General features: G+C 52.2%; 1 protein-coding gene across 1 annotated transcript; it reads right to left on the bottom strand.

The window, feature by feature from the left end:
• Positions 1 to 62: 62 nt before the first annotated feature.
• Positions 63 to 11,911, bottom strand: PLK1 (polo like kinase 1). The gene is made up of 10 exons (XM_004586821.4): positions 11,236 to 11,911; positions 10,462 to 10,630; positions 9,698 to 9,842; positions 8,794 to 8,887; positions 7,429 to 7,648; positions 2,346 to 2,501; positions 1,372 to 1,449; positions 1,057 to 1,211; positions 777 to 959; positions 63 to 579 (listed from the first exon to the last, which is right to left on the bottom strand). The coding sequence occupies exons 1-10, from the start codon at positions 11,641 to 11,643 to the stop codon at positions 373 to 375; spliced, it is 1,815 nt and encodes a 604-aa protein (XP_004586878.1). The 5' UTR covers positions 11,644 to 11,911; the 3' UTR covers positions 63 to 372.
• Between the last annotated feature and the right edge of the window lie 1,205 nt (positions 11,912 to 13,116).

Here is a 13,116-nt window from a genome sequence, read left to right as displayed (position 1 = left end):
AGTGAAGACACACCCCAGAAACTAGGGACTAGGCACCCACTCAGGAAACAGGAGAAGCGAAGGAAGATTCATAAACGTTTAATGTATATAAAGTCAAAGGACAGTCCCAAACTCAACAGGAACATTCTGTACAATTCATACAGTGGGGTTGCGAGGGAAGGAGAAGCAGGCTACAGAACCCGCACCCAAACATATACAAAAAAATAACTTATGCAGCAGCCCCACCTCCGGCACGCCGTAGCTCTCGGCCCAGCCCCCAGGGCTGAGGGGGAAGGGGGGCACGTTGCAGAAAACAGCACCATGGGTGCCAACCAATGCAGGCCCCAGTGCTGCGGGGAGTGGAGGGGCACCAGTCCGGAGGGGATCAGGGGCCTAGGAGGAGGCCTTGAGGCGGTTGCTGGCTGAGCGTGAGCTCAGCAGCTTGTCCACCATGGTGCGGGCATAGCGCAGGCGGCTGGCCAGCTCCTTGCAGCAGCCAAACTCCTCTAGCAGGCTGAGGCGGTACGTGCGGAAGTCTCGCTTCTCGTCAATGTAGGTCACGGCTGCCATCAGCGGGCACAGGATGAGCTTGGTATGATCCTGGAGGGAGTTGAAGACCCCAGCTGCAGCTTAGGGTAGGTGGGGGAATGAGACACCCACCCGCAGCTGACAGAGAAGGAGGAAGCCTCCCCCAGCCCCACCTGCTGCCTGGGATAGGAACTCGCACCTTCTGCGCTCCAGCCCAGTTGTGGCAGGGGGTACTGCCAGGCACTCCATCGTCCCACATGCTGGCTCACCTGGAAGAAGTTGATCTGCACGGTGCCATTGCTGAGATGTAGGATGATGGCGCTGCGCGTGCGGAACCAGGTGCGCAGGTAGGGCAGCCGGGCTAGCTCGTCGCCTTCCCGTGGAGTGATGTTGGCGCCCGCCTTCAGCAGGTGCTCGCTCATGTAATTACGGAAGTACTTCAAGAGGGTGATCTGGTTTGGAGAGCAGTGGAGGATTCCAGGGTTAGGGGGCCCTGACCTCTGGCAAGATCCCTAATAGCAGCCAGCCTGGTGGCAAATCGGCACTCACCTTCTTCATCAAGGAATTGGGGTGGGAACTCACGGTGAGGTAGGACTCAGTGCCATCCCGCTCTATGTACTGCAGGCTGTCGCCGTCGTTATAGAGGATGAGGCGGGTGGAGTCATTGAAGAGGACCCCCACGCTGTTGTCACACAGCTGGTAGCCTAGAAGTGGGGGGAGAGAGGGTCAGAAATGGAGTGGGGTCAGACACGGGAGTGAGGGAGACTGGGAGGCCAGGGATGGAACAGGACACTGTTGAGAAGACCCACAGGCAGGAGGCCGGAGCCATCACAGCCGAGTCACTGGCCCTCCGGAGGCACCTACCGAGGCCATACTTGTCCGAATAGTCCACCCACTTGCTGACCCAGAAGATGGGGATACAGGCGGGATCCTCAGCCTCCTCTAGGAATTGAAAGACAGACGATTGGTCAGAGAAGCTTGCTGGGCACTGCCCCTGGGCTCAGCCAGGGGGCGCTGGGCCCAGGAGGGGCCAAGTGCACCTCTGTGGCCAACAGCTCTGACGTCTGAACAAGACACGGGCCATGGCTCACTCGTCCCTTCATTCAGTTGGTTGGTTTATCTGGAACCTACTGTGTGCTATGCACTGTCACAGTGCAAGAAGAGAGGGGAAACCCAGGTTCCGTGGCACTTACACGCTGGTTGTAAGGACAAACGCTAATCAAAAGTCCGTCTGGACAAGATCGGCAAGCTATTTGTATCCTGGGAGCACAGCAGGAAACCTGCTTGGAGTGATTAACAGTGACAAGATGGATTGTGGCAAATGCACTAACATGTCACGTTGGGCACCATTAACCAATTCCTTCGGTGAAACACAATAAAGAAGGCCATGTTGGCACGTGTTGGGGGAGAAGTGTTGTGGAGAACTGTGTTGGTCAGGCAGGAGGTTGTGATGCAGTGCTGGAGAGGGGACACTGGGGCAGACATCTGAAGTGGGTGACAGTGAGCATGTGGCTGTCTACAGGAAGTGCATTCTGGGCAGGGAATGGGACGAGCGAGTGTGCAAAGCCTGGAGCTCGTGTGCGCCTGCTGTGTCAGCTAGGCAGCACTGGGGAGCCACGGGGGAGATGACACAGTGGCCACAGGTGTTAGTGTACCTCCCGACGCTGGAAGACATGCCTCCCATGTTGTGACAGCAGGAGTCACACCATGGCAGGCCCTGCACGTCGGCCTAACTCGTTTAGATTTTGAGCTCCAGGACATACAGACAAGGTGCCAGAACTGGTTACTGAGGCAGTGCTGGGTGCGCCCCTGCCCGCCCTTGGCCCGGCAGTCCCCACCTTGCCGCACCAGCCCCCGCTCGGAGGGCTTGGAGGCGTTGACGCTGTGCAGTTGCTGCAGCATGTCGCTGAGGTGGCACTCCAGGACCTCGTTTGTCTCCCGGAGCACGGGTTCCTCCTTCTCCCGGGGGCGTTCAGGTAAAGCGTTCTCCGTGCCTAGAAAGGAGACTGTTATTAGTCACAGCACAGAAAATGGGGAGAGACCTTGCCGCAGCTGGCATCCTTCCGCAGAGGAAACCTTCTAGCTACCATTGTTTCGGACAGCTTGTGCCAAGCTAGATTAGGGCACCAGCTGCCACACTCACGCTGACAGGTACCAGGTGGTCTCCAGGACCCATTGGCATGGTCCCGTGAGGATCTGGATCTGAATTCCAGGCTCTAGGCTTTGACCTTCCCAACTCCAGCTCTAGACAGCAACTGGGAACAAAAACTTTTTATTTTGTATCTTTCTTCAAGAAACAAAACAACAAGAAGAAAAATCAAAGATTACTTAGAAAGGCAGAGAGAGAGAAAAAAACACATTTTCCATTCACTGGTTCACTCACCCAAGGGCTGTAGCAGCCCTGAATCAGGAGCTAGGAACTTCATCCTGGTCTTCCCAACACGTGGGTGGCAAGGACCTAAGGACCTGGACCTTCTTTTCTATTGCCTCCCAAGTGTATTAGTGGGAAGTTGGACCAGAAGCCAAGTATACTGGACTAAAACAAGAGGCTTGATATAGGTTCTATCAGCATCAGCTTAATCCACTGCACCACAACACTGATCCTCCTACACCTATCAAATAAAAATAAACACACAGAAGTTTATTTGAGGGCTTGGTGCAGTGCCTAGCGACTAAAGTCCTCGCCTTGAACGTGCCAGGATCTCATATGGGTGCCAGTTCTAATCCCGACAGCTCCGCTTCCCATCCAGCTCCCTGCTTGTGGCCTGGGAAAGCTGTCAAGGACAGCCCAAAGCTTTGGGACCCTTCACCTATGTGGGAGACCCGGAAGAGGCTCCGGGCTCCTGGCTTCAGATCGGAGCAGCACTGGCTGTTACGGTCACTTGTAGACTGAACCATCGGATGGAAGATCTTCCTCTCTGTCTCTCCTTCTCTCTGTATATCTGCCTTTCCAATAAAAATAAATAAATCTATTTTTAAAAGAAGTTCATTTGAAGTTCCTTTAATATCCCAGAAGTAGGGATGCTGAAGGATGCATTGAGTAGCTTTTCCCTGAACATAGGAGCTAGTTCCACCCCAAAAATCTGCCTTACCCATTTATGTATGACCCAAAGGAGACTGGAATTTTAACATTGGTTCCATTTGGGTAACAATAAGCCCAAGTTTTACTATCTTTATACTTAGGTGTAAATGTTTAAGTCTTTTCCCTACCAATGTGTGCTAGTTGTCCTGAAATATTTCCTCAAGATAAGTTAGTTCCCCGCCCCCACCCCCCCAAATAAGAGAAAACCTATGCTGTGAGGACTGGTGCATTAACTCAACTGGCTAATTCCTCACCTCCAAGTGCCAGGATCCCATATGGACACCGGTTCTAATCCTGGCAGCTCCACTTCCCATCCAGCTCCCTGCTTGTGGCCTGGGAAAGCAGTCAAGGACGGCCCAAAGCCTTGGGTCCCTGCACCTGCGTGGGAGATCTGGAAAAAGTTCCAGGTTCCTGGCTTCAGATTAGTTCAGCTCTGGCCATGGTGGCCATTTGGGGAGTGAATCAGCAGATGGAAGATCTTTCTCTGCCTCTTCTCTCTGTAAATCTGCATTTTCAATCAAAATAAATCAATCTACAAAAATAAATAAAACTGCACTGTGGTAGGTATCTCTAAGTGTGAAATAATGATTTTCTTTAAAACAGCTTACAAAAAAAGGTGGGGAGTGGGGGGGAGCACAGGGACAGATTAAAGCCGAGCATGGCTGCATGTGGGTAACGACCGACAAGGGCCGATGACCGCGTCAGCAGACCACACCACACAGTTCCCTGCCATCGGGTAAAGTTGAAAATGTCCAAAACAAAGTAATTCCTAAAGTAACAGTAGCACATTATTACAGCCCAAAGAACAAAATAAATGTGCCTTGAGTTTATTACTGACATAAATAAGCAAATAGGAAGGTGGAGAGGTCTTCTAGCAGAATGTCAATTTAAAAAACAAATACATAAAAAAAATGAAAGGGCCCCAGTGTGGTAGCCTAGTGCTAAAGTCCTCGCCTTGCACATTTCGGCATCCCATGTGGGCACCAGTTCATATCCCAACAGCCCTGCTTCGCATCCAGCTCCCTGCTTGTGGCTTGGGAAAGCAGTCAAGGACAACCCAAAGCCTTAGAACCCTGCATCCATGTGGGAGACCCGAAAGAGGCTCCGGGCTCCTGGCTTCAGGTCGGCTCAGCTCCGGTTGTTGCGGCCACTTGCAGAATGAATAGACGAACAGAAGATCTTCCTCTCTGTCTTTGTTTCTCTCTCCCTCTATATATATATATGACTTTGCAATAAAAATAAATAAATCTTAAAAAAAACATTAAAACACCACTTGAAGCAACTGACCTAGATTGACACCACCAACAGAAAGACAGATCAGTATGTATCAGATGCTTCCCAGGCATTCTCACCAGGAATGCACACCTCAGGGGCAGCCTAAGAACTTCAACTCCAAGTTGAAGGGCATCACAGAAGAGGACTGACCGGTGCTCTTCAGGATGGCACAGTCGAAAGGCAAGGTTGGAAGGGCAAGTGACAAATATCATGTAGGGTTCAGCACTGGATCTGCTACAGAAAAAATGGAACTATGGAAAAATCTGAGAAAGTCCCAGTAAATTCTGGAGTTTGATGAAAGTACCGCTCTGTGGGTAGTTCATGTGGTCGTTCTTCTATGGTTACACGATATGCTGACCTTCCGGGAAACTAGCGGAAGGGCATACGGGAACTTTCTCTGCAATTATCTTGTACAACTTTTGTATAAGCCTTAAGTTAAAACTAACAGAAACCAGCAAACTTTAAATTGTATATCAAATTGGTGATACAACCAGAGAAAAAAATTGTTTCAAACTACTTTTTATTAAATAAAACAAAACAAACAAACAAACAAAAAAAACATGTACTATGGGCTTGGCACAATGGCTTCACTGGCTAATCTTCCCCTTCCAGTGGTGGGATCCCATATGTGTATCAGTTTGTGTCCTGGCCGCTCCACTTTGCATCCAGCTCCCTGCCTGTGGCCTGGGAAAGCAGAGGAGGACGGCCCAGAGCCTTGGGACTCTGCACCCGCGTGGGAGACCCGGAGAGGCTCCTGGCTCCTGATGGGAGATCTTTTGACTCTGTCAATTCTTCTCTCTGTAAATCTGACTTCTCCCAAAATAAATAAATCTTAAAACAAACAAATATGTACTAGGACCTACGCTGCGACACTGATGGTAAGGCCACTGTCTGCAGGGCCATCAACCCATGTGGATGGCGGTTCAAGTCCCAGCTTCCAATCCAACTTCCTGCTAATAGCCTGAGAAAGCAGTGGAGGTTGGCCCAAGGACTCGGGAGCCTGCACCCACCCAGAGGAAGCCCCTGGCTTCAGAAAGGCCCAACTCTGGCCATTGTGGCCGTTTTAGGAAGTGGACCCGTGGCTGGATAACCTCTCTCTTTCTGTAGCTCTGCCTTTCAAATTATTAAAATAAACCCTTATTTGAAAAAGAAAATATCAGCTACATATACCTCTAGAGCAAAGAACTGCAAATAAATTAAGAAATCATTTAGTTACAGGAACTAATTCAATTAAATAAATTGAACTGCAAATAAATTAAGAAATCATTTAGTTACAGGAACTAATTCAATTAAATAAATTGAACTGCAAATAAATTAAGAAATCATTTAGTTACAGGAACTAGTTTATATAATGTGGGGGAGATAAGTATGCTAATGAAAAGCAGTAACTCTAAGAGGAAAAGATCGTTGGAAGATTGCACTTGCCATGCGCCCTGACGACCGTCACGCACTGTGGCTGTATCAAATCGTCTCCGATTTTAGGAAACACACACTGAATAAGGGTAAAGATGAAATACTCACAAAACATGTACTTTTAAGTGATTCTAGGTGTGTACACATCACATGGTGTTGTTTTCAAAAAGTTAATGACAAATCCATATTATAAAAAATTACAAATTTCAATTTTGCTCCAAAATAAACTTATCTGTAAATCACAGACATCATTATAAACTCGTATTTTTCCCTTTAAAGTAGTAAGTATTTCCTAACCCTGTCCTGGACAACAGCTCTAGAAGCAATATAAGTGGTGTTAGGGTTTTCTATGGTGTAAAATGGCAAGAGGTATGAAATTAACTTTAAGAATACTTTAGAGAGAGGCAGGTGCTGCTCTACTTTTGATCCAGCTCCCTGTTCATCACCTGGGAAGGCAGTGGAGGATGGCTCAAGTCCTTAGCCCCCTGCATCCACACTGGGGACCTGCAAAAAGCTCCTGGCTCCTGGCTTCAGACCAGCCCAGCTCCAACCATTGTGGTGTTTGGGGAGTGAACTAATGGACAGGAAATCTCTCCCCTCTATTCTCTCTGTGTAACTCTGCTTTTCAAATAAAAATGAAACAAATCTGAAACAAAACAATACTTTGGAGAGTGGCAGGTGCCGTGGCAGTGAGTAAAGGCACCGCCTGTGACAGCAGCATCCCATACCCAGCACTGATTTGACTCCCAACTCCTCTGCTTCCCATCCAGCTCCCTGCTAAAGATGCTCCTGGGAACTCAGCAGAGGACAGCCCAGGACCCACGTGGGAGACCTTGAAGAAACTCCTGGCTTCCGTCTGGCCTAGACCTGACCACTGCAGCCATGTGAGGAGTAAACCAGCAGATGGAAAATCTTCGACTCTCCTCTTTCCTCTATAACTCTACCTTTCAAAAAACAAAACACACAAACAAAAAACTTAAAAAAAAAAATACGTTGGAGAAACCAGAGAGGCTCCCTCAGGTAGGTGTACAGTAGCTTGATGACCACATGTGGTCAGCTCCCCACAGCAGACTCTCTGTGTATGTCTTTGAAATTATTCTTGTTTTATCGTATGAGACATGGAGCACATCTTTGCCCTTCCCTTGGTTTACCTTTGTTAAGGACCGTGAGAGGTTTCCGGTTGCTGGGGTCCAGGCTGCTGGGAGCAATTGAAAACCTGGGCGGGACGGTAAGGCAGGTGATGGGCAGGCGGGTAGGGATGTAGCCGGAAGTGAAGAACTCGTCATTGAGCAGCTCGTGGATGGTCGGACGGGCAGAGGGGTCCGTCTGCAGCATCTTCTGGATGAGGGAGGCAGCCACGGGGTTGATGTGCTGGAGCGGAGACAGAGAACAGCCCTGAGCAGGCCGGGCACGGGTGTGGACCTGGACAGCAGTACTGCCACCAGGGATGGCAGCCCCCAGGCTCCAACAGACCAGGGTGTCAGGGTTGTGAGCTCTGTCACACTGCCCTACATGTTCCTTTCCTCTGAAGACTCAAGATTAAGGTGGACATAAGCCCCCTCCAACCCCAACACATGCCCTAGCATACTCGAAGTTGCCCATCACTAGTACAGCATCTGAGAACACGGGCTTCGAGGTCCTGTGGAAACCCCATTTCTGACCTCACACCAACTACAACAAGTGACCTGGACTTTGCAGGGTCTCCAAGCTCAGGGTCCAATCTGAAAGTTCAATGGGAGAGGGTCTCGTACGGGCAGTTGCGGAGTCTCAGCCTAATGCTCGTTGGGCACTCAATTATGTGTCAAAGAGATGCTCTAAGCACTGCCTGCACAGTAACCCATTCAGCTCGCAAAACACCCGTGGGGCGGGGATCTCCCCTGCCTTTCTCCTTCTGTGGTGAGGAAATCAAGGAGAGACGGGGCATGCCTGGCCTAAGAATGCACACCGAGGAGCCGACACTTACACCCATGTCTGGCCGTGAGCTGATGACCCCTTTGGGACGTATTCACGCCACCTGTCCCCTCTCAGAGTCTGAGTCCAAGACCCCCACATGGGAAAGCAGCCAGGTGCCAGGCCTCTGAAGAAACGGGCCATCCCGGTAATGCCTTTGTGCCAACGGCTGTGATAATTTATGTATGATTCTGTGGGCACTCGGGGCACACCAGAAGTAGCTCCACTCTACAGATGGGAAAGTGCAATTTAGGAGGTCCAGGCCACTGGCCTAACGTGGAATGGCTGCAAAATCATTTGAATGAAAACCACTTCCTGAAGCGTGAGCAGGCCTGGGCACCACTGCTTCCTGTTTTCTCCCCTGCCGTTCATACATCTTTCGAGTTATCTATCCAACCTTTGGGAACCCAGATTGTATCCCACTAGCCAAAAATGTTTAAGATTCTGTGTATAATTCGAGACTCTTTACAAAAGCTGTCAAGTTGAACTATGTCCTTAGGATATATATATATAGCTGAGCTCCGTAAATAGTTCATGGGGGGAAAAAATAAAGCATCATTAGTCACCTTGGGAATACTGTATTCATTCTTCTTGATCCGGAGGTAGGTCTCTTTTAGGCAGGATGTCTCAAAAGGTGGTTTGCCCACCAACAAAGTATACCTGTAAGCACAAGGTGGGATTTGGCTCGACTCCCAAGTGAAACTTGGACTTAGGCCCAGCAGAAGGGGCCAGCATCCTGTGGGCACTCACGGACTTTGGGGGCTCTATAAGACAATCCCCAAGTCTCCTTAGCAGCCCAGAGGCCAGGACACATAGGCTGGGATGAGCCTTCAGGGGCTCCCAGTTGATGAGACCTGAAGCCCACAGGTCAATGGTTATTTCCACTACAGCTGAAAGTCAGCCAGGCCTCAGAAGCCAGCAGCTCAAAGCAGCAGCCCTGTGTGTGAGCCTGAAGATGTCAGAAACATGAAATCCATTGCTGTACCCCAGGACCCAGGTAAGCAAGACAAGAAAAGGAACACCCATTAAGCCCCTCTTGGTGGTCTGGATCCAGGCAGACCCCAAAGCACCTGCTGCTGCCACACACCTGGGCTAAGACCATCCACCCAGGAGAGCCCAGTGTTTCTAACACCATGCTGTGCACAGGAGTCAGGCAAGCGCCTGGTTAAATCCAGGTTCTGTTCCAGGAAGTAGTCTGGGTTCTGAGATTCTGCATTTGTAAACAAGTTCCTAGGGGATGCTGCTTCTGCTGGCCTGGGAACCCCCACCCTCACACTGCTTTAAGCAGCATGGGGGCTACAGGACAGCTATGGAGGTCTTCCTGAAGCCCACAGCCCAGGCCACAGAAACCCTACAGATGACACCAAAGTGACAACGGTAACGGAAAGCAGGCTTTGTCTGGGGGTGACTCCTCTTAGCCACGGACTGTCCCAGAGGGCACCCTGTTGAGGCCAGCAGCTCCCTACTCACATGATGCACCCGATGGACCACACATCCACCTCGAAGCTGTGCCCTTTCTTGCTCAGCACCTCTGGGGCTATGTAGTTCGGAGTCCCACACAGGGTCTTCTTCCGTTCTCCCTCATACTCCACTTTGGTAGCCAGCCCAAAATCCCCTGGGATGGAGGGAGGAAGGGGAGGAAGGAACACTCAGACGCAGGTGGCTGGTGCGGGCTTGACCCACAAGAACCATGTCCATGGGATCCCATAAGTCCTTGCTCCCTGCAGACAGCAAGGCAGGCCCAGGAATCCTGCCACAAGGGTCCCAGAGAGGGGCCTGGCAGTAACCGTCCCTGTCCCTTCCCTTGGAAAGGAGGTCCAAGCTTCTGCCAGGCAGCGGGGGATGACAAAACTCAACGCTCCTCCTGACATCCCAGTTGGGGTCAAGCAAGTCACCTCCCAGACTGTGGAGAGGCAGTAGGGAGTGGTGGAGGCTGTGGCTGTGGTGGAGCCTGAGGAAGGCTGAAAGGGGCAGCCAAGGGCCACCCGTGGGAATGTTGCCCTGTATTGCTGGAACTTCCAGCCCAAAAGTCCATGTAGTGTACCCCAAATTCAATAAACAAAAATGAACTCAAATTATTATTTTTGTAATGCTGTGTTAGGGTATAAAAATAACACACAGCAGGTATGGCAATGGTTTGTGGCCTGTGTCTCTAGTGAAGAGGACCCCTCAGCCAGCAGTCTGACTCCCCTCCCTCCTCCTTACCCTCCTCCTGGAGTGGCCTAGCACCTTACCTATTTTCACCTCCAGGTCCTCATTCAGGAAGAGGTTGCCCAGCTTGAGGTCCCGGTGAATCACGCGGTTGCGGTGCAGGTACTGGCAGCCCAGCACAATCTGCCGCAGGTAGTAGCGGGCCTCGGGCTCTGTCAACGCTTTCCTCCTCTTGTGCAGCTCCAGTAGAGACTGGAGGGGAGGAGAGAGAGTGGCGGGAAGGTCCAAGAAAAGTACCAGAGTGGCTACTGGGCCCTAGCCCCGGGGCTCCAGGGGACACTGAGGAGCGAACAGCCTTGGCAGGTTCCTCTCCTGCCTGAACCTCCTTCCCCAGGATAACTGCCAGCGGGATCCGCTTCCACCCTTCCTGGGACGCCCGGCTCAGCTCCTTGCAGGAAACAGGGACCTGAAGATTCCCTTCCCCGGCCTCAGCAGAGGTCTCGTCGAACGGCTCTCTTCCCCGGAAACTCCACAGTCTGGACCCAGCCCTGACCCAGCCGTATTCCGGAAACTCCAGCTCCTGGCACCGCCAAGCCGGGCTCCTCCTTTTGCAACCTCAGGGCTCTAGCGTCCATGACCGCCCTCCCCCATCCCGCCTCGCTCCCCAAACACCTGGCTTCCAGGAGCTGCTCTCCGCAGCAGCGCCGTGCCTCGGGCTCCATTCCGTAGCAGCGCCAAGCCCCGGCCGCCCCTTTCCCTTCACTGCTTCCTTGCAGCTAAACAGGTCGGGGCACCCCCAACCCGGGCCCTCCCCACTCCACCACCACCCAGCAGCTCCAGCAAGCGTACTCACTTACCCTGCGGCGGCAGAGCTCCAACACTACGAAGACGAAATCACTGTCCTCGAAAAAGCCGTGGAAACCCACGACGTGCTGGTGGGCAAGGCTGCGGTGAATGGAGATCTCCATGGACATTTTCTCCTTCTGGTGCGGCTTGAGCAGTAGCGACTTGGACACGATCTTGCCGGCGAACACCTCCTTGGTGTCTGCATCTGAGATCTCGAAGCATTTGGCGAAGCCGCCCTTGCCCAGGAAGCGGCCCCGCACATAGCGCCGCCGGCTGCGTGGGTCCACTAAGACTTCGGGGATCTCTTTGGTCGGTGGGGTAGCTGCCGGGACTCCAGGAGCTGCCACTCCAGGGCCGCCGGCCTTCCCTGGCTCGGCCGGTGCCCTCGCCAGCTTGGCTGCACCCAACGCTGCACTCATGCTCCCGGGGCCACTCGGCCTACCTGGCAAGGGGTCCGGGCAGAGGCTCTGCACCGCTCAGCTCCTGCCCGAATTCAAACGCGGCGCTGGGAACGTTACAGAAGCCTGCGCGCCACTGATTGGCCGCGGGGATTTAAAATCCAAACCCGCCCGCCGCGCGGGACCATGGGAGCGCACCGCCCCGCGCCGCCTCTCCGCCCCCGACCCCGCCTGCAAAACACTTGATTGACAGGAAGGAGTTGACCGCAGACACGTGGGCTAGCCTGGGAAAAGCGTCCCCGGCTTGCGGGAGGCCGAGCCCCAACCCAGGAGACTTGAGGGGAATTCGTGCCCGCTTCTCCCTTTCTGTGGGCGGTTGGGAAGCTACTGCCGTTCACAGACTTCCTGCATTCCCACGCCGCGAGCTAAAGACGCACCCGCCGGCCAGGTCCTGGACCCTCTGCAAGCCACCCCAAATTATCTAAAATAAGTAAAACGCGAGGTTGGTGGACCTCAGCGCGCCTTCGCGGCGGCGACTCTACCGTCCCTCTTAACAAGCATAGCTGGTCCCGAGCCCGCGGGTTATCCAGCAGTCACTGCAAGTACCGCCCAGGAACCGACAGCATCGCCAGCACCTGCCCAGCCCAGACCTCCCAGGTTGGGTTCTACTGCCCAGGTGATTCCTACACGAACTGAGGTTTGGGGAAGCGCAGGAGCGGAGTCCCCTCAGGACGCAGGAAAGCTGCCTGGCTTGTTTTCTCAGCTCCTAAAATAGCGGGCACTGATTTTTTTCCCCCCCATCAGAGGAGAAGGGGGAAGAGCTGATTGGAAGCATGCCTGAAAACTGGCAGGTCACGGCCACATCTGACCTTTTGAGGGGTGTTTTGTTTCGTTTCTCTTTTTGAAATCTTAAGTTTATTCCCAGCAAAAGAGAGCCTGATTTTCTTCCCCCCCATCAGAGAAGGGGGAAGAGCTGATTGGAAGAATGCCTGAAAACTGGCAGGTCACGGCCACATCTGACCTTTTCGTTTCTCTTTTTGAAATCTTAAGTTTATTCCCAGCAAAAGAGAGCTCAAGCTGGGCTTGGGGTTAAGTTCCACCTCCACTTCCAATCCAGCTTCCTGCTAATGCGCACCGGGGAGACTCCAGGACTTGAGTTCCTGGCTCCTCCTGACTTCAGCGTGGCCCGGCATGGCTGCTGGGAACAAGTGGGGAACGGAAGTGGCTGATCTCTGTGCCTTTCAAATAAATTTAAATACACTTTTTAAAAAAGGCAGAGCTAATACAAAATTTCAGATTTAAAACTTTTTCTGAAAAAATCCGAAGCACTAACCATCCTGGGCCTACCTGCCTCCCCAGCTTGCTGCGGGTCCCAGGTCCCTACTATTCTCATTTGCCTGTCTGGCTTTTGAAGGCATTTGACTGGCAACCCCTGGGATGACGAAATAGCAAAGGCAGCAGCTCTTTCTCTGTGCCCTTCTTGCCTGCCAAGAT

Source organism: Ochotona princeps, chromosome 24, assembly GCF_030435755.1.
Source record: "Ochotona princeps isolate mOchPri1 chromosome 24, mOchPri1.hap1, whole genome shotgun sequence".
Lineage (NCBI taxonomy): Eukaryota > Metazoa > Chordata > Mammalia > Lagomorpha > Ochotonidae > Ochotona > Ochotona princeps.
The sequence above is the reverse complement of the archived record's forward strand: the minus strand, read 5'-3'. Positions and strand labels throughout refer to the sequence as shown.

Bases quoted from the DNA above. Each gene is read 5' to 3' on its own strand.
- PLK1 (XM_004586821.4), bottom strand. From the start codon at position 11,643: ATGAGTGCAGCGTTGGGTGCAGCCAAGCTGGCGAGGGCACCGGCCGAG. The intron at 1,450-2,345 runs GTGGGGACTGCC...TTCAATTCCTAG, and splicing joins GCGGGGGCTGGTGCGGCAAG to AGGAGGCTGAGGATCCCGCC. The intron at 1,212-1,371 runs GTAGGTGCCTCC...CCCCACTTCTAG, and splicing joins TTCGGACAAGTATGGCCTCG to GCTACCAGCTGTGTGACAAC.